The 21,730-nt window shown below is 41.4% G+C and overlaps 4 protein-coding genes across 4 annotated transcripts in view; all 4 read left to right on the top strand.

Annotated features, from left to right (window-relative positions):
* Positions 1-544: 544 nt before the first annotated feature.
* On the top strand, positions 545-7,056 carry LOC311033980 (protocadherin gamma-A12-like; the record flags this gene model as incomplete). Its single annotated transcript, XM_084041718.1, has 2 exons — positions 545-805; positions 5,293-7,056. 2 exons carry the CDS (start codon positions 545-547, stop codon positions 7,054-7,056), a joined length of 2,025 nt encoding a protein of 674 aa, XP_083897844.1.
* A 597-nt stretch (positions 7,057-7,653) lies between these two features.
* Positions 7,654-10,050, top strand: LOC311033979 (protocadherin gamma-A11-like; the record flags this gene model as incomplete). Its single annotated transcript, XM_084041717.1, has 1 exon — positions 7,654-10,050. Exon 1 carries the CDS (start codon positions 7,684-7,686, stop codon positions 10,048-10,050), a length of 2,367 nt encoding a protein of 788 aa, XP_083897843.1. The 5' UTR covers positions 7,654-7,683.
* Positions 10,051-10,951: 901 nt separating this feature from the next.
* Positions 10,952-21,730, top strand: part of LOC311065419 (protocadherin gamma-C5-like) — a gene marked incomplete at its 5' end in the record, with an annotated part of 366,358 nt that continues 355,579 nt past the window's right edge. The window contains one exon of the mRNA XM_084085763.1: positions 10,952-13,261. Coding sequence (XP_083941889.1) covers positions 10,967-13,261 — 2,295 coding nt within the window. The remainder of the gene's footprint in view (positions 13,262-21,730) is intronic.
* LOC311033421 (protocadherin gamma-A11-like) overlaps positions 13,791-21,730 on the top strand; it is a gene marked incomplete at its 3' end in the record, with an annotated part of 8,514 nt that continues 574 nt past the window's right edge. Inside the window, exons 1-2 of the mRNA XM_084040932.1 lie at positions 13,791-14,326; positions 19,709-21,628. Coding sequence (XP_083897058.1) covers positions 13,847-14,326; positions 19,709-21,628 — 2,400 coding nt within the window. The 5' untranslated portion in view covers positions 13,791-13,846. The remainder of the gene's footprint in view (positions 14,327-19,708; positions 21,629-21,730) is intronic.

Genomic DNA, 21,730 nt, shown 5'->3' with positions numbered 1-21,730 from the left:
GAGTCAGATGGACTCACAGTATAGCCTGCTTTTTAGTCCTATAGCTTTGTCCTCTAATAATATATACAACATCTATATGTGTTGATAACGTCCAGTAGGCCTATATTCAAGCTGGATTTATTTTATCAAGATGAGGCATAACGGATTCTCGATGGTTGGTCTAATCGCCGGTTCTGTTTTCTTTCTTTCAATGCTGCACCTCGTTTATGGAGACTTGAGCTATTCTATTCCCGAGGAGATGAAACGGGGTTCTGTAATTGGAAATATTGCACAGGATCTTGGATTTGAGGTGAACATATTGTCTTCCCGAAAGGGCCGTGTTGATTCAGAGGGAAATCGTAAGCCTTATTGTGACATTAATCTCAGTACTGGTGATTTAATCGTTTCGGAGAGAATTGACAGAGACAGCCTTTGTGGAAAGAAAGCGTCGTGCTTTCTAAAACAGGATGTTGTGTTAGAAGATCCCTTGGAGGTCATACGTGTAAGTCTTAATGTTAAAGATGTAAACGACAACTCACCGCAGTTTAAAGATGACACAATCGAAATGGAAATCAGAGAATCCGCAGACAAGGGCACCCATTTCTCAATAGAGGAGGCCCATGACGCAGACATTGGTCAAAATTCTGTTCAGATGTACACTTTGCAAAATAATGAACATTTTGTTCTCTCTGTTGACAATAAGAGAGTTGAACTTGTACTGAAAAATAAACTCGATCGAGAGACCAAACAATATATCAGTTTGCTACTGACAGCTGTAGATGGTGGTTCTCCACAGAAATCAGGTACTGTCGTTATACACGTCAATGTATTGGATGCTAATGATAACGCCCCAGTGTTTAGCCAAGACACATATAAAGCCAGTCTTCCTGAAAACTCTCCTCTAGATGCTGTAGTAGTTAAAGTGAGTGCTACTGATGCAGACGAGGGGGTGAATGGAGAGGTAACATATGATTTTGGCCACGTGTCAGATGAAGATGAAAAGCTATTTTCAATTGATCGTAAAACAGGAGAAATTAGACTAATTGCAGAAACTGATTTCGAAGCAGTAACTTCTTTTGAATTGAGAGTGAAAGCGAAAGATGGTCTAGGACTAACTTCGTACTCAAAGGTGGTTATAGATATAACTGATGTGAACGACAATGCCCCAGTTGTAAATATAAAATCTCTCACTAACCCCATACTAGAGAGTATACCTACAGGTACCGAGGTTGGCATTATTAATGTAAAGGACAGAGATTCTGAGAATAATGGACATGTCCACTGTTCCATTAAGCAAAATGTTCCGTTTAAGCTCATTCCATCTATCAAAAACTATTATTCTCTGGTGACAACAAGTGAACTAGACCGTGAACTAGAGGCTGATTACAACATTACAATCACTGCCACTGACGAGGGCTCTCCACCTCTGTCCTCCACTAAAGAATTTAAATTATCTATAGGTGACGTCAACGACAATCCACCTGTGTTTGAGGAACCGTATTACAGCGCCCACGTGACTGAAAATAATAAACCTGGTTCCACTTTATGTAGTGTTATTGCTCGAGACCCAGACTGGAGACAAAATGGAACAGTGATTTACTCCCTTTTACATGGTGAGGTGAACGGAGCCCCGGTGTCCTCCTTTCTATCTGTTAATGGAGACACAGGGGTGATACATGCCGTAAGGTCGTTTGATTATGAACAATTTAGGAGCTTTAAAGTCAGTGTGATGGCCAGAGACAACGGGTCTCCTCCACTCAGCAGTAACGTGACTGTCAATGTGTTCATAACAGATGTGAATGACAACTCTCCTCAAATACTGTACCCCGCCCCGGAGGGCAACTCCTTAATGACTGAGCTGGTCCCAAAAGCTGCGCACGGAGGCTCTCTGGTGTCCAAGGTGATAGCAGTGGATGCAGACTCTGGACAGAATGCATGGCTTTCTTATCATATTGTCAAATCCACGGACGCAGGCCTTTTTTCTATTGGACTCCACAGCGGAGAGATCAGGACACTGCGGGACATTTCTGAAAGTGACAGCATGAAACAAAACCTCATTGTAGCAGTGAAAGATAACGGACAACCTTCTCTCTCTGCTACCTGTGCCATGTTCTTACTTATTTCTGATAACTTGGCTGAATTACCAGAACTGAAAGATATATCTCATGATGAGCACAATTCCAAACTGACTTCTTATCTCATTATTGCACTTGTTTCAGTCTCCACTTTTTTCCTGACGTTCATTATTATCATGTTGGGCGTGAAGTTTTGTCGCAGGAGGAAGCCCAGACTGTTGTTTGATGGAGCGGTTGCCATCCCCAGTGCGTATCTTCCTCCGAATTACGCAGATGTTGACGGCACAGGTACTTTACGCAGCACCTACAATTATGACGCCTATTTAACGACAGGTTCTAGAACCAGTGACTTTAAGTTTGTCAGCCCTTACAATGACAACACGCTGCCTGCAGACCAGACTCTTAGAAAAAGTCCCACCGACTTCGCTGAGGCCTTTGGTGACTCTGATTCATCTCCTGAGGTATGAGTTACTTTTTTCCCTCTTCTCAAAATCGTATTGCATTATGATTATCTCCAACGTTTTCTTCCTGTCCAACTATGGTGATATGCTCAAAACTGTTTGACTGTCACTCGAACGTCGCTTGCCATCCGTCTTCCTCCTATTTACGAGACTGGCCGAACATGAACTATACACAGCACATACACACAATTGCAGATATGATCCCTATTTTAGTATGGCTTCTATTTCAGTGTATCAGTAGCTTCAAATTAGTAAGATCTTACAATTCCAACACACTGCATACAGACCAAATTCTTTCAAAACATCATTTAGATTTTGTCGTTTGGGAACACTCCTGCTCCATCTGTCCATGGTGCTGAACTACATCACCAGTTAGCGAGTGATTAAGGCACATGTTAGTATTTGTTTTGTTTTCTGTATTGTTTGTCACTTTTGATACCGACTCCTGAACCTCTCCCTTCTGGACGAGTTGCATGCTACAATAAGTAAGCACATGGCTTTTTCCCCCTTTTGGCTCAGTGGCAGTATACTAGCTTATCGTTCTGCTGTGATGTTCTCATATAGGGCTTATCCAGTTCAATTTCGAGACCCATTCCTTTCTATGACATTGCAGTTAAAGGCTTGTAGATTTTGATTATTATTACAAAACACAATAACCGCTTCAGCCGTAGGCTATATATATTTCAGCCATTTGAAAATAGCCGATCTACAAGCTCACAATACAACGCGATGTGACGCATTGTGAGCTAGTACATCGGCTATTTTCTAAAGATGTTGTATACATTTTGAACTTGTAAAATGGGACATTCTGCACAATTAGTACTTTTACTTTTGGTACTTTAAATATATTTTTATGCCGATACTTTTGTAATTTTACTCAAGTAAATTTGGAATACTTGTAACAGAGTATATCTACATTGCAGTATTGATACTTTTACTTAAATTAAACATGTGAGTACTTCTTCCATCACTGGTCCTACGCAGATAATTAAGTCAAGTTTATGCCGCAATTTTGACCTCTTGATAGGTACAGGCTGTAGAGTGATTTCAATTATGGCAGCAAAGGTCCATTCGAATTTGCTGATTTCTTTGCAGAATCCAGTGAGTCATGGGGGCAAGCTTATTTCAGTATGGCTAAGGGCACTACTCCCTTTGCCTTTTAGGAGTTTTCAAAACAATTGGGGGTTTTATTTTATTCATCACAGAGACAATGTTGCCCACAATGCCCTGATGACCTGTAACAACTTCACAAGACTCTGTCCATGGTCCTGAAAGGCAAAACAACGTCTGAGTGAAGTAAAGGTTGCAATAGTTGTCACGGTATTTTATGTGATTTTCTAACACTGCCAAATATTACCTTTCTATCTTTGGTTTGCGGACACCATCTAATACATTTCGACAGCTTCTTGGTGATGTATTGGTGATTTAAAGTGTTTTCATTGGGATTTTGAAGTCTTTCATCAGCCACGGTTTGAGGCCTGGCTGGATGTTATAACTTGTCGACACATATCGTTTTGTCTTCTTCATTCTTCTGCTCTTTTAGTTCAGCTAAAAGGGTGGGGGAACGTTATAGATCAGGTCCATGTTTGAGAAAAAAGAAAGAAACAGACAAGAAAAAGCATTTGAAGTGACATGTTTATTTTAATGTTTTGTAAACTTATTTGCTTACAGAGGTTTTCTTGCAGTTTCCCACCCCTGCACCGGTGCATGTTTTTTTTTTTTTTTTTTTTTAAATATGCAGACAACGTTGATTACAAGCAATAATGTTGCATATCTCTCGTCTGCTATACTCCATGTGATGAAATAATATGGCTACATAATGGACAACGGACAAGTCCATACGCATGCTGTATGTGATATCAGAAAAGGACACATTGCGTCGCTGTCGGTCAGTTTACTTGAAGCTTCTATTACCAATAGTGAACATCTCCACCCAGTGTTCTCCGTGTAGTGTTGGTAATGCGTCTGTGGAATCCTGTGTTGTTTTGCTCTTTATCGATCTGTTTTAGTATATCGTATGTGTTTATCATTTGAAAGTAATACAATCTAAAACATAAATTAATTTTAATTGTTGTGTAGGCCTATCTTGCTAAATGATGGAACAACACCACCAAGGATTTTCAAAATGTGGCTTTGTCATTCGCTTCGTGATTGTTCTGCTTGGGCTTCAAATCGTCTGTGGAGATGTAAGCTTTTCTTTTCCAGAGGAGATGAAGTTGGGATCTGTTTTTGGAAATATGGCCAAAGACCTCGGGCTTGGAATTGGTAGCCTGTCATCACGCAACGCTCGTATTGATACTGAAGGGAATAACGACAAATATTGTGATATTAATTTGAAAACCGGGGACTTGATAGTCGCTGAGCGGATGGACAGAGAGAGTCTTTGTGGCAAGAAAGCATCCTGCATTTTAAAACAGGAACTCGTTCTGGAGAATCCATTAGAGCTGCGTCGTATTAGTCTCCATGTTCAAGATATAAATGACAACTCTCCGCAATTTAAAAGGGATATGATTCGAATGGAAATACGTGAGTCTGCGGTCAAGGGCACTACTTTTTTGATAGAAGAGGCACACGACGCGGATATAGGTAAAAATGCAGTTCAAAGGTACAGCCTACAAAATAATGAGAATTTTGTGCTAAAAGTAGACAGCAACACGGTTGAAATCGTATTAGAGAACACACTTGATAGAGAAAAACGGCAAGACATTAATTTGTCACTCACAGCTGTGGATGGGGGCATACCGGAGAGATCGGGTACTGTAGTCATACATGTCACTGTACTGGATGCTAATGATAACGCCCCAGTGTTTAGCCAGGCTGTATATAAAGCCAGTCTGTCTGAGAACTCTCCTCTAGATACTGTGGTGGTTACAGTGAGTGCTACTGATGCAGATGAAGGGTTGAATGGAGAAGTGACGTATGATTTTGGTCATGTGTCAGAAGAGGATGAGAAACTATTTTCTATTGATAGTAAAACGGGAGAAATTAGAGTAATTGGTACTACTGACTTTGAGAAGGTGGCTTCATTTGAATTACGAGTCACAGCTAAAGATGGTCTTGGATTAAGCTCATATGCTAAAGTTATCATCAATCTGATTGATATGAATGACAATGCCCCTGTAATACATCTAAAATCCCTGACAACCCCCATACCAGAGAACGTGCCACCTGGTACAGAAGTGGGCATTATTAACGTCCAGGACAGAGACTCTGAGAATAACAAACAGGTCCGTTGCTTCATTGACCAACACATCCCTTTTAAGCTCGTTCCTTCCATCAAAAACTATTATTCTCTTGTGACCACGGGAGAATTGGACCGTGAACTTGTGTCAGATTACAACATTACGATCACTGCCACTGATGAGGGCTCTCCACCACTGTCCTCATCTAAAACTATTCAGTTATTAGTAGGTGATGTGAACGACAACCCGCCCGTGTTTGGAGAGCAGTACTACAAGGCCTACGTGACTGAAAATAACAAACCTGGCTCGACTTTGTCTTCCATTACTGCTCGAGACCCAGACTGGAGACAAAATGGAACAGTGATTTACTCTCTTTTACCTGGTGAGGTTAACGGTTCCCCGGTATCCTCCTACGTATCTGTTAATGGTGACACAGGGGTCATCCACGCTGTGAGGTCGTTTGATTATGAACAGCTCAGGAGCTTTAAAGTCTACATTATGGCTCGAGACAACGGTTCTCCTCCACTCAGCAGCAACGTTACTGTCAATGTGTTCATAACGGACGTGAATGACAACTCTCCTCAGATACTGTACCCCACCCCAGAGGGCAACTCTTACATGACAGAGCTGGTCCCCAAAGCTGCGCACGGGAGCTCCCTGGTGTCCAAAGTGATAGCAGTGGATGCAGATTCTGGACAGAATGCCTGGTTGTCTTATCATATTGTCAAATCCACTGATCCAGGACTTTTCACTATTGGTCTCCACAGTGGAGAGATCAAGACACAGCGGGACATTTCTGAATCTGACAGCATGAAACAGAACCTCATTGTGGCAGTGAAAGATAACGGACAACCTTCTCTTTCTGCCAGCTGTTCCATATATTTACTTATTTCTGATAACCTGGCTGAAGTTCCAGAACTAAAGGACATGTCCATTGATGAGAACAACTCTAAACTGACCTCATATCTGATCATCGCACTGGTGTCCGTTTCCACATTTTTTCTGACCTTCATTATTGTCATCCTGGGTGTGAGGTTTTGTCGCAGGAGAAAGCCGAGACTGTTGTTTGATGGAGCGGTTGCCATCCCTGGCGCTTATCTCCCTCCTAATTACGCAGATGTTGACGGGACAGGAACTTTACGCAGCACCTACAACTATGACGCTTATTTAACTACAGGATCTAGAACCAGTGACTTCAAGTTTGTCACATCCTATAATGACAACACGCTGCCTGCAGACCAGACAATGAGAAAGAGTCCATCTGACTTTGCTGAGACATTTGGAGACTCTCATGGGTCACCTGAGGTAGGCACATGTTCACACTTCTTATACAATGTTCAAATGACCGTAAACTCATAGCCGAATGGAAAATCACTGGTGAACGGCTGCTGTCCATGGTGCTGGAAAACCAGATATATCTATAAGCTCTAGTACTTATTCTGACTTTAGTTTACACCCTCGGCTTGCCAAGTCTAAGTGGCAAAGTGTTCCTGAGCAAGGCACTTCTCTCTCTCTCTCTCTCTCTCTCTCTCTCTCTCTCTCTCTCTCTCTCTCTCTCTCTCTCTCTCTCTCTCTCTCTCTCTCTCTCTAATTATTGCTTTATATGCCACGTATACTATACTGCCACACATGGTATATTACAGTATTTGCTGGTTTACATTTTGTGGTTTAAACACGTGGTGTCGCTATATACTTGCTTTTTACAAATGTATCCATTCCCACACCCACAGTCATCGAATAATACAAAGACATTTTTTGTTCAGTAATGAGTAGACTTAACCCGAAGGAGGAAGCACACTATTGCAGCGGATTGGAAAGGATTCATAAATTGGCAAAAGGAATAGGCTTTTGCTTTTTTGTTTCTTGCTTCATCTTAAAATGGGGAAGATGAATGACTGGATTGCTGCGCATTACTGCATCGTTGTTGTGATTTATCTTGCATTTTGCTGCGTAAATGGAGACATAAGCTATTCTTTTCCAGAGGAGATGAAACGTGGATCTGTTGTAGGGAATATAGCCAAGGACCTCGGACTGGAGGTTGCCAGACTGTCTGCTCGAAATCCACGAATTGATACCGAGGGAAACCGTAAAAGGTATTTTGACATAAAGCTGAATTCTGGCGAATTGATTGTCGCCGACAGGATTGACAGAGAAGGCCTATGTGGCAAGAAGGCGACGTGCGTTTTAAAAGTGGAACTTGTGTTGGAGAATCCTCTGGAACTTCATCGCATTAGTGTCCATATACAAGATATTAACGATAATTCTCCACAATTCAACGAAGACAAGATAACTATTGAAATACACGAATCTGCAGTTAAAGGAGCACGTTTCTTAGTTGGGGAAGCACATGACCTGGACGTAGGACAAAATGCAGTTCAGACTTATTCTTTAGAGAAAAACGACCACTTCATTTTAAGCATAAACACAAAAAGTGGAGGACGAAAAGATAGTGAGTTGGTCTTGGAAAAAGAGTTAGATCGGGAAGAACAGCAGGATGTTAAATTACTGCTTACAGCTCTCGATGGTGGCTCACCACAGAGATCAGGTACTGTCATCATACATGTCACTGTACTGGATGCAAATGATAACGTCCCAGTGTTTAGCCAGGCTGTCTATAAAGCCAGTCTGCCTGAAAACTCTCCTGTAGACACCATTGTTATCACAGTGACTGCTAATGATGCAGATGAAGGCGTTAATGGCGAAGTAACGTATGATTTTGATCATTTATCTGACGAGGATAGGCATTTGTTTTCTCTTAACCCCAAAAATGGCGAAGTGAAGGTAATTGGCTTAATTGACTATGAAGAAAGGTCTTCATTTGAATTACAAATAAAAGCAAAAGATGGATTAGGATTAACATCATATTCCACATTAATTATTGATTTAATTGATGTTAATGATAATGCCCCTGTCATTGAATTAAAAACTCTGACTAATCCCATACCAGAGGATATCCCAACTGGTACAGAAGTAGGCATCATTAACATTCAGGATAGAGATTCTGAAAATAATCGACAGATTCGCTGTTCCATTATAGAGAATCTTCCTTTTAAACTTGTTCCATCCATCAAAAACTACTATTCTATAGTGACCACGGGACAATTGGACCGTGAACTAGTGTCTGATTACAACATTACAATCACTGCCACTGATGAGGGCTCTCCACCTCTATCCTCTTCTAAAACTATTCAGTTATCAGTTGGTGACATCAACGACAACCCACCTGTGTTTGAAGAACAATTCTACAGCGCTTATGTGACTGAAAATAACAAACCTGACTCCACACTATGTTCTGTTACTGCACTAGACACAGACTGGAGACAAAACGGCACAGTGATTTATTCTATGTTACCTGGTGAGGTGAATGGCGTGCCAGTGTCATTCTACCTATCAATTAACGGAGATACTGGGGGAATTCATGCAGTAAGGGCTTTTGATTATGAACAATTTAGGAACTTTAAAGTCCATGTGATGGCCAGAGACAACGGTTCTCCTCCACTCAGTAGCAACGTGACTGTCAGTGTCTTCATAACGGATGTGAATGACAACTCTCCTCAAATACTGTACCCCACCATAGAGGATAACGCTTTACTGACAGAATTGGTCCCTAAAGCTGCTCGCGGTGGCTCCCTAGTGTCCAAGGTAATTGCAGTGGACGCAGACTCCGGACAAAACGCATGGCTCTCTTATCATATTGTCAAATCCACTGATCCAGGACTTTTCACTATTGGTGTCCACAGTGGAGAGATCAGGACACAGCGGGACATGTCTGAATCTGACAGTATGAAACAGAACCTCATCGTGGCAGTGAAAGATAACGGACAACCTTCTCTCTCTGGCACTTGTGCCATGTATTTTATTATTTCTGATAACTTGGCTGAAGTTCCAGAACTAAAGGACATGTCCATTGATGAGAATAACTCTAAACTGACCTCGTATCTGATCATCGCACTGGTGTCCGTTTCCACTTTTTTTCTGACCTTCATTATTATCACCCTGGGTGTGAGGTTTTGTCGCAGGAGAAAGCCCAGATTGTTGTTTGATGGAGCGGTTGCCATCCCTGGCGCTTATCTTCCTCCTAATTACGCAGATGTTGACGGGACAGGAACTTTACGCAGCACCTACAACTATGACGCTTATTTAACTACGGGATCTAGAACCAGCGACTTCAAGTTTGTCACATCCTATAATGACAACACGCTGCCTGCAGACCAGACAATGAGAAAGAGTCCATCTGACTTTGCTGAGACATTTGGAGACTCTGAGGCTGAGGGGTCACCTGAGGTAGGCACATTTCCACACTTCTTATACCAGGTCAAAATGACCTCAAACTCTAGCCGAATGGAAAATTAAGAGGCCATCTGCGTATTTATAACCTAAAGACGCAGCGCTTGCCTGCAGTCACTGGTTAACGGCTGCTGTCCATGGTGCTGAAAGAACCTCTCTCTCGCCCAGGAGGTACTTCATCTGTCTCATCTATCTATCTATCTATCTATCTATCTATCTATCTATCTATCTATCTATCTATCTATCTATCTATCTATCTATCTATCTATCTATCTATCTATCTATCTATCTATCTATCTATCTATCTATCTATCTATCTATCTATCTATCTATCTATCTATCTATCTTGAATGAGAGGATATGGCAGACCACACATTGTGTGAATTCGCTTCAACTGTGTGTGTCTGGGATGGGGGCTGTACTGTACTTCTTGCATTGCTTTATTTCGCTATCCTTAGTGCTGAAATCAAGAGAAAACCATTTCGTTATTCTTTTTTTACATTTTTATTTTTTACAATAGCTGTTCATTTAAATATCATGTAGAGCTATTATTTTGTATTGTCCAAGGCCCCTTAAGCTCCATGAAGCAATGCTTTACATTTTACTAGCCCTGTTTTCAATATCATGTAATAGCCAGAACTGACTCAAAGTGTCGCTGTCCACTAACTGATCTCAAATCACACTATTACGTCTTTTTACACATCACCAACTAGCTTGGATGGACACCACGGTTTTTGCGTTTGCCAACAAGGACAATCGTGGGCATTTTCATCTTCCCATGTTGATACGCAGACATTTTACTGGCTTGGTCAGACAGTATTTTTTTATGAACAGCATCATTATTTAGTGTATTTGTTTATTCAAAAGAAACATAATGGAGTACAAAGGATTTATAATGCATGGCCTGGTCGGCTGCTTAGGATTCTTTCTTCTCGTACTGCAAATCGTACATGGAGATGTCACCTATTCGTTTCCAGAAGAGATGAAACGCGGTTATGTTATCGGAAACATAGCCAAGGATTTGGGGCTTCAGGTGGACAAACTATCGGCTCGAAAGGCCCGTATTGATACGGAAGGGAACAGCAAACGGTATTGTGACATTGATCTAAGTAACGGGGATTTGCTTATTGCCGACAGGATTGATAGAGAGGGCCTCTGTGGTAAGAAGGCATCCTGCATCTTAAAACAAGAGCTTGTTATAGAGAATCCTTTAGAGTTACACCGTATTAGCCTTCATGTACAAGATATAAACGACAATTCTCCGCAATTTAAAAAGGATACAATCAAATTTGAAATAAGCGAATCCGCAGATAAAGGAAACCGCTTTCGTTTAGATGAAGCGCACGATGCCGACATCGGACAAAATACAATTCAAAGCTACACTCTACAGACCAATGAAAACTTCAATTTAAACGTTCATGGGAAAAGTGGTGGAGGCAAATATAGTGAGTTAATTTTAGAGAAAGAGCTAGACAGAGAGCAACAGCAGGAGTTAACTATTGTGCTTATCGCTACAGATGGCGGTACACCTCGGAGATCAGGAAGTGTAATAATACACATTGCTGTACTGGATGCTAATGATAACTCCCCAGTGTTTAGCCAGGCAGTTTATAAAGCCAGCCTGCCTGAAAACTGTCCTCTAAATACTGTAGTGGTTACAGTAAGTGCTACTGATGCAGACGAGGGAGTGAATGGAGATGTGACATACGAACTAGATCACATTTCAGATACAAATAACGTTTTCACACTCGATCAGAATACCGGTGAAGTAAAAGTAAGCGGATCAATAGATTATGAAGAACTGTCCAATTATGAGATGCAAATTACCGCAAAAGATGGCCTTGGATTAGTGTCAACGTGTACATTAGTAATTGAAATAACAGATGTAAACGACAACCCCCCTATCATATTCATTAAATCCCTCACAAGCCTAATTCCAGAAAACCTGCCTCCTGACACAGAGGTTGGCATTATTAATGTACAAGACAGAGACTGTGAGAGTAACCGACAGGTTCGATGCTCCATTGAACAAAACGTCCCCTTTAAGCTAATTCCATCTATTAAAAACTATTATTCTATTGTAACTACGGGTGAGCTTGACCGTGAACTAGTGTCAGATTACAATATAACAATAGCTGCAACTGATGAGGGATCGCCACCTCTGTCCTCCTCTAAAACTATTCAATTATCAGTAGGTGACGTCAACGACAACCCACCTGTGTTTGAAGAACATTTCTACAGCGCCTACGTGATAGAAAATAATAAACCAGGTTCCAATTTATGTTCCGTTACTGCCCGAGACCCAGACTGGAGACAAAATGGCACAGTGATCTATTCTCTGTTACCTGGTGAGGTGAATGGTGTGCCAGTGTCATTCTACCTATCAATTAATGGAGATACGGGGGGAATTAATGCAGTAAGGGCGTTTGATTATGAACAATTTAAGAACTTTAAAGTCCATGTGATGGCCAGAGACAACGGTTCTCCTCCACTCAGTAGCAACGTGACTGTCAGTGTCTTCATAACGGATGTGAATGACAACTCTCCTCAAATACTGTACCCCGCGATGGAGGGCAACTCTTTCCTGACAGAATTGGTCCCTAAAGCTGCGCGCGGTGGCTCCCTAGTGTCCAAGGTGATAGCAGTGGACGCAGACTCCGGACAAAACGCATGGCTGTCTTATCATATTGTCAAATCCACAGATCCAGGACTTTTCACTATTGGTCTCCACAGTGGAGAGATCAGGACACAGCGGGACATTTCTGAATCTGACAGCATGAAACAGAACCTCATCGTGGCAGTGAAAGATAACGGACAACCTTCTCTCTCTGGCACTTGTGCCATGCATTTTATTATTTCAGATAACTTGGCCGAAGTTCCAGAACTAAAGGACATGTCCATTGATGAGAATAACTCTAAACTGACCTCATATCTGATCATCGCACTGGTGTCCGTTTCCACCTTCTTTCTGACCTTCATTATTGTTATCCTGGGTGTGAGGTTTTGTCACAGGAGAAAGCCCAGACTGTTGTTTGATGGAGCGGTTGCCATCCCTGGCGCTTATCTCCCTCCTAATTACGCGGATGTAGACGGCACAGGAACTTTACGCAGTACTTACAACTATGACGCTTATTTAACTACAGGATCTAGAACCAGTGACTTCAAGTTTGTCACATCCTATAATGACAACACGCTGCCTGCAGACCAGACAATGAGAAAGAGTCCATCTGACTTTGCTGAGACATTTGGAGACTCTGAGTGTGAGGGGTCACCTGAGGTAGGCACATATTCACACTTCTTATACAATGTTAAAATGACCTTAAACTCATAGCCAAATAGAAAATGAAGAGGCCATCTGTGTATGCAATACACAAGCCTATAGATATGGTATATATGGTGAAGACGTTGATTACAGTTAATCCTATACAAGACGCAGCTCTTGCCTGCAGTCACTGTTGAACGGCTGCTGTCCATGGTGCTGGAAACCAAACCCAGATATTCCTTGTCTCTCTCTGTCTCTTTGTCTCTCTGTCTCTCTGTCTCTTACCTCTCCCCCCTCTTATTTCCCTCTGTTTAATTATTGCTTTATATGCCATGTACAGAGCCGTACTGCCCAAATGCCATATTGCATATTCATACACGAAATCATTTGCTTGTTTCATATTTGTAGTTTGCACACTTGGTGTCGCTATATGCTTGATTTTGTATCCATTCCCACACCCACTGGGATCGATGAATACAAAGGCTATTTTTGTTCAGTAATGAGTAGCCTTAACCCGAAGGAGGAAGCACAATATTACGGCCGATTGGACATTCTTCTTAAAAAAATCTTTTGCTTTTTTGTTACCTGCGTCATCTTGAAATGAGGAAGATGACTGAGTGGATTGCTGCGAAATACTGCGTCGTTGCTGTGATTTATCTCGCATTATGCTACGTAAATGGAGACACAAGCTATTCTTTTCCAGAGGAGATGAAACGTGGATCTGTTGTTGGGAATATAGCCAAGGACCTCGGTCTGGAAGTTGCCAGGCTGTCTGCTCGAAATCCACGTATTGATACCGAGGGGAGCCGTAAAAGGTATTTTGACATAAAGCTGAATTCTGGTGAGTTAATTGTCGCCGACAGGATTGACAGAGAAGGCCTATGTGGCAAGAAGGCGACGTGCGTTTTAAAGGTGGAACTTGTGTTGGAGAATCCTCTGGAACTTCATCGCATTAGTGTCCATATACAAGATATCAACGACAATTCTCCACAATTCAACGAAAACAAGATAACTATTGAAATATATGAATCGGCAGATAAAGGAGCACGTTTCTTAGTAGGGGAAGCACATGATCTGGACGTAGGACAAAATGCAGTTCAGACTTATTCTTTAGAGAAAAATGAACACTTTATTTTCAATGTCAACACAAAAAGTGGCGGAAGAAAATATAGTGAGTTGGTCTTGGAAAAAGAGTTAGATCGGGAAGAACTGCAGGATGTTAAATTACTGCTTACAGCTCTCGATGGTGGCTCACCACAGAGATCAGGTACTGTCGTCATACACGTCACTGTACTGGATGCTAATGATAACGCCCCAGTGTTTAACCAGGCCGTCTATAAAGCCAGTCTGCCTGAAAACTCGCCTGTAGACACCATTGTTACCACAGTGACTGCTACTGATGCAGATGAAGGTGTTCATGGCGAAGTAATGTATGATTTTGATCATTTATCTGACGAGGATAGACATTTGTTTTCTCTTAACCCCAAAAATGGTGAAGTGAAGGTAATTGGCCTAGTTGACTATGAAGAAAGGTCTTCATTTGAATTACAAATAAAAGCAAAAGATGGATTAGGATTGACATCATATTCCACATTAATCATTGATTTAATTGATGTTAATGATAATGCCCCTGTCATTGAATTAAAAACTCTGATTAACCCCATACCAGAGAATGTCCCACTTGGTACAGAGGTGGGCATCATTAATGTTCAGGATAGAGATTCTGAAAATAATCGAAAGGTGTACTGTTCCATTGTACAGAATCTGCCCTTTAAACTCGTTCCATCCATCAAAAACTACTATTCCCTAGTGACCACAGGACAACTTGACCGTGAACTAGTATCAGATTACAACATTACAATCACTGCCACTGATGAGGGCTCTCCGCCTCTATCCTCTTCTAAAACTATTCAGTTATCAGTTGGTGACATCAACGACAACCCACCTGTGTTTGAAGAAAATTACTACAGCGCCCACGTGACTGAAAATAATAAACCTGGATCCACTTTATGCTCCGTTACTGCGCTCGACACAGACTGGAGGCAAAATGGTACAGTCATTTATTCCCTTTTACCTGGTGAAATCAATGGTTCCCCGGTGTCTTCCTATCTCTCCATTAACGGAGACACAGGGGTAATCCACGCTGTGAGGTCGTTTGATTTTGAACAGTTCAGGAGTTTTAAAGTCCACATTATGGCCAGAGACAACGGGTCTCCTCCTCTCAGCAGCAATGTGACTGTCAGTGTCTTCATAACAGATGTTAATGACAACTCTCCTCAAATATTGTACCCCACCCAGGAGGGAACCTCATTCATGACTGAACTGGTCCCCAAAAGTGCTCAAGGGGGCACTTTGGTGTCCAAGGTGATAGCAGTTGATGCAGACTCTGGACAGAATGCCTGGCTGTCCTATCATATTGTCAAATCCACACATCCAGGAATTTTTACTGTTGGTCTCCACAGCGGAGAGATCAGGACACAGAGAGACATTGCTGAATCTGACAGCATGAAACAGAACCTCATTGTGGCAGTAAAGGATAATGGGCAACCTCCTCTCTCTGCCACCTGTGCCATGTATTTACTTATTTCTGATAACTTGGCTGAAGTTCCTGAACTAAAAGACTTGTCCTATGATGAGAACAACTCGAAACTGACTTCTTATCTGATCATTGCGCTTGTGTCGGTGTCCACCTTTTTTCTGACTTTCATTATTGTTATCCTGGGTGTGAGGTTTTGTCGCAGACGAAAGCCCAGACTGTTGTTCGATGGAGCTGTTGCCATCCCCAGTGCTTATCTCCCTCCTAATTATGCAGAGGTTGATGGCACAGGAACTTTACGCAGTACTTGCAATTATGATGCCTACTTGACGACAGGGTCTAGAACCAGTGACTTTAAGTTTGTCAGCTCATACAATGACTACACGTTGCCTGCAGACCAAACTCTGAGAAAAAGTCCATCCGACTTTGTTGAGGCATTTGGAAACTCTGAGGAATCTCTTGAGGTAGGCTATTTCACATCTCCTTTATTTACTTTTTCACATGATCAATGCAAGCAATATTTTTTACATGTACATACAGCCTATCAGCGTTCAATGTAGTATTTGTGCGAATGTTTTTGCTGTCCTTTGCTTTGAAAAACACTGAAGTAGTATTTACTACTTATCCTGTTCTTCCTCGAATAAGGTTCCTGCCCTTTACCCTGATATTGCACTTTGCTGCAAAATCTGCTAAATGAAAGTTGGGATACTTTTACCCATTCTAGTTTTTAATTTTGAATGTTTAGATTTGTCATGCATTTTAATATTTACTTTCCATGGGTTCCATCTAAACATATTTGTATTTTTTTATCAGAAATATTAATTGTGTAACTCCCTTCCAGCCAGGAGAACTTACATGTTGATATTACAAGTTTATTGTTGTTTAAGTTGTTTCGATAGGTTTGATTTTGGTTGACCAGATCTGCTTTTATGGCTTGCTGCTTCATTTATGTGCATTGACTTGGTTAGTAGCCTAGTAATATGCCTCAGTTAATGATGATTGGTTTGCTTTGTGCACAATTGAGTGGGCAAATTGCTTTAGGCTAGTTACAACTTCCTACTGAACTTGCGTTACTTACTAAATGTAAAGGATTGTAAAGGGTTGACACCCAACCCAACTTTGTGATGCAAGTAAGTTTCAGATTGCACTGTTTGAGGGTTCTCAGTAGGTCTCGGAAATGTGTGGAAGTTCATCTCATTGTTTACTACGGCAGCTGCTTTTGTTATAGGGAAGGGATTTTGTTTCATGGTTTAGCTTTTCTGTCTGGCAGAGTGATGTGTAGATTTGAATTTGTAAATTTACTTATAAATATGCCCTTGTTGGTTGTCTATCAGTAGAGTAAACTTTAATCCACTTATATTTCTGGTATTTACCTTGCACAAACCATTACAAAAATCTGAATAAAACCTTGTCCCTTTTTTATTGCCACAATGTTTTAATCTTGAACTGGAAACATTGTGTCCAGATATTTATGTTTTGTGTTGATCGCACAGGTCAAATATTTGCTTGAATTACTGTACATATTAAGCATTTCATGCAGATTTGATTGAATACTTTATTAACAGTTTGGAAACATTACAGAGGTACAGTTATACAATAATGCTAATAGGATAACACAAAAAACCCCTGAGACCAATCACTTGTGCTGTTGTCAAATATCAACCGTTTGATTGAAGTTGTCATAATAGTCATTTCACTTGTGATATTTGGAGTTTACTTTCAAAACAACATCATTAAGTTTACCCGTCATTTGAAATCTAATACCCACTAAAATGCTATTGAGAAATCAAATGCAACTAGAAAAAGTGCTCCTCGGAGCACAGGTCTCCGCCAGGTCAGGTAGGTTATTATGGTGCAGCAATGTTCGGAATTCGGCAATCAGGATGTAATATGAAAAATCGGAAGGAACCATCTTGACGACTTGACTATAGAGATAATGGGTACCGATTTGCATGATGTTTCGACACAATTTGTAGGAGTAATATAAAAAAGAAAACTGTTGCAAAAATTGGCCTCAAGGTGGCGCTATAATAGGGCAATGTTAAAATGGTGGCATATGTTCCTCAACGTAGTGCGAATGTGCGAGCAAAGTTTCACTGCAATCGGACGCTGCGTTCATGATTTGCGGCATTTTGTTCAAAACGGGCCACTCCTGCAAACTTTAGATGTAAATTTTAGTCAATCAGGATGGACTATGAAACATCTAACAGATCCTTCTTGATCACATGACTATAGAGATCATGTGTACCGATTTGTGTGAAATTTGGATAAAATCTGAAGGCTTACGATCAAAAAATGTGTTTTACATAAGTCGGCCTCCTGTTGGCGCTATAAAAGGCAGATGTGAAAAATGCAGGGCAAAGGTTTTTCCTTGGCCTCTAGAGAGTGTGCATACAGAGTTTTACACAGATCGGTACAGTTACAGGCAAAAACACAAATCGGCCTGTTATAGCGCCACCATGAGGCTGATTTTAAAAATTTCAAGTAGCATTTCTTCCTTGACGTAGTGGGAATGTGCGCGCAAAATTTCACGGAAATTGCATGCTGTGTTCATGATTTGAGACATTTTGTTCAAAACGGAGCACTTCTGCAAACTTTGGAAGGCAATTTTAGTCAATCAGGAAGGAATATGAAAAATCTGAAAGAACCGTTTGCTGTAGTGGCTTGTTTTGAACAAAATGCCGCAAAGCATCCGATTGCGGTCAAACTTTGCACATTGCAAACATTTGCAACATTGGCCTGTTATAGCGCCACCAGCAGGTCTAATTTAGCAAAACATTTTTTTTGAACAAAATGCCTCAAATCATGAATGCAGTGTCTCATTGTCGTGCAAGGCCTAAGAAGAAATGGCACCCTTTTCACATTGGCCTATTATAGCGCCACCAGGAGGTCACAAAACCTACCTGACCTGGCGGAGACCTGTGCTCTGAGGAGCACTTTTTCTAGTATTTCATTCTCTGGTCTCTGTCATAGGCTACCGCACTGTCTCTGTCCGTGGTGCTGAATGTGGTCATAGGCTTGCCTTGATGCCGCCTATCACATTATCACGGTTATTTGCAATTGTTGTGGCTGCGTTGTTTTTGCAACACATAGGCTAAAGGTTGTTTTTTTTTGTTCATTGGTCAATACAGTATTTTAGATTTGGATGGAAGAAGATTATACATGTGATTGAATTGTAGTGACTATGATAATTTGCTCTGATCACTGCCATTCACCTGTAATAACTGTAATATACCCAAAGTGTCGCTGTTCACCAGATGATGAGAGAGGTCCTCCTACTGAAATAAATGAGTAGTCTACAAAAGGAAGGTGCCATTGCTGTAGAAACAGTACAGGACAGGTCGCTTATACTTCTATAATTTCCTGTCGATATTCGTTTATTTAAAAAAAAATACAGATATGGCATTCACTGACTAGATTAACCTACATATTGGTATCGCGTATCTTAAAAGACAATGGGGCACAAATTAAAATCCCTGCTGGGCTTTTTGTGCGGAGTTGCAGTCGTCGCCCAATTTACCAATGGAGATCTGAGCTATTCTATTCCGGAGGAGATGAAACATGGCTCTGTTGTTGGCAATATAGCTAAAGATCTCGGACTGGAGGCAAGAAGAATGTCAGATCGTAAGGCGCGCATTGATACCGAGAGAGACCGCCAGCATTGTTGTGATATTGATTTAAAAACGGGAAACCTCGTCGTTGGAGAGAGAATCGACAGAGAGGAGTTATGTGGGGAGAAGATTTCCTGCATGGTCAAATTTGAGTTGGTTCTAGAGGGCCCTTTGGAATTGCATCGTGTTTCGCTGCTGATTCAGGATGTTAATGACAATTCTCCAGTTTTCCCGAAGGATACAGTAAAACTAGAAATAAGTGAATCTATTACTAAAGGAGCTCGCTATCGCATTAACGAGGCTAACGACGCTGATATCGGGCAAAATGCGGTACAGCGTTACAGTTTACAAAATAATGACAATTTTGTTCTGTCTATTCGAGGAGATACAGATGGGTCTAAAAATGTTGAGTTGGTATTAGATAAAGAGCTAGACCGTGAGAAGCAACATAGTTTAAATCTAGCACTCGTAGCAGTTGACGGAGGTTCTCCACAGAGATCAGGTACTGTAGTCATACACGTCACTGTGCTAGATGCTAATGATAACGCCCCAGTGTTTTGCCAGGCCATCTATAAAGCTAGTCTGCCCGAAAACTCACCTCTAGATACTCTAGTGGTTACAGTGAACGCTACTGATGCAGATGAGGGAATCAATGGAGATGTCACATATGAATTCAGTCGCATATCAGAAAGGGCCAGGAAGGCATTTTCACTGGACAGTAAAACGGGTGAAATTAAAGTAACAGGGCCGATTGATTTCGAGAGTGACCCTAAATATGAGATGCGTATATATGCCAAGGATGGGTATGGACTTTCATCTGATGCTAAAGTAATAATTGATATCACTGATATGAATGACAATGCTCCAGTAATATATCTAAAATCTCTGTCTAATCCAATACCAGAGAACGTGCAACCTGGTACAGAAGTGGGCATCATTAACGTGCAAGATAGAGACTTTGAGAAAAACCGACAAGTCCGCTCCTCAATTCCGCAAAATGTTCCATTCAAACTTGTTTCTTCAATTAAAAACTACTATTCTCTGGTCACCACAGGACACCTGGACCGTGAACTAGTGTCAGATTACAACATTACAATCACTGCCACTGATGAGGGCTCTCCACCTCTGTCCTCCTCTAAAACTATTCACTTATCAGTGGGTGACGTCAACGACAACCCACCTGTGTTTGAGGAACAGTCCTACAGCACCTTTGTGACTGAAAATAACAAACCTGGTTCGACTTTATGTTCTATTACTGCGCGAGACCCAGACTGGAGACAAAACGGCACAGTGATTTACTCTCTTTTACCTGGAGATGTAAACGGTTCCCCTGCATCCTCCTACCTATCCATTAACGGAGACACAGGAGTGATCCACACCGTCAGATCATTTGATTATGAACAGTTCAGGAGCTTTAAAGTTCATGTGATGGCCAGAGACAACGGGTCTCCTCCTCTCAGCAGTAACGTGACTGTCAGTGTCTTCATAACGGATATGAATGACAACTCTCCTCAGATACTGTACCCTGCCCCAGTGGGCAACTCTTTAATGACTGAGCTGGTCCCCAAAGCTGCGCACGGGGGCTCTCTGGTGTCCAAGGTGATAGCAGTGGATGCAGATTCTGGACAGAATGCATGGCTGTCTTATCATATTGTCAAATCCACTGATCCAGGACTTTTCACTATTGGTCTCCATAGTGGAGAGATCAGAATCCAACGGGACATTTCTGAATCTGACAGCATGAAACAGAACCTTATTGTGGCAGTGAAAGATAATGGACAGCCTTCTCTCTCTGCAACCTGTTCCATGTATTTAATCATTTCTGATAACTTGGCTGAAGTTCCTGAACTTAAAGATATATCTTATGACGAGAACAACTCGAAAATGACTTCTTATCTGATCATTGCACTGGTGTCTGTGTCCACCTTTTTCCTGACCTTTATCATTGTCATCCTGGGTGTGAGGTTTTGTCACAGGAGAAAGCCCAGACTGCTTTTTGATGGAGCAGTTGCCATCCCCAGTGCTTATCTCCCTCCTAATTATGCAGATGTTGATGGCACTGGAACTTTACGCAGCACTTACAATTATGACGCCTACTTGACAACGGGGTCTAGAACCAGCGATTTCAAGTTCGTCGGTTCTTACAATGACAACACATTGCCTGCTGACCAGACTCTGATAAAAACACCAACTGACTTTGTTGATGCATTTGGAGACTCCGATGACTCCTCGGAGGTAGGCATTGTAATCATACGTGTATTTTATTGCTGCTGCTGTTTTGTTTTTAGTTGTGTGATGCTTGTGCATATGTGCCATACAGCTTTTATCATTAGGCTA

This window comes from Gymnoscopelus microlampas, assembly GCF_963454915.1.
Source record: "Gymnoscopelus microlampas genome assembly, chromosome: 18".
Taxonomy (NCBI): domain Eukaryota; kingdom Metazoa; phylum Chordata; class Actinopteri; order Myctophiformes; family Myctophidae; genus Gymnoscopelus; species Gymnoscopelus microlampas.
This window is presented reverse-complemented; position numbering and strand designations above follow the sequence as displayed.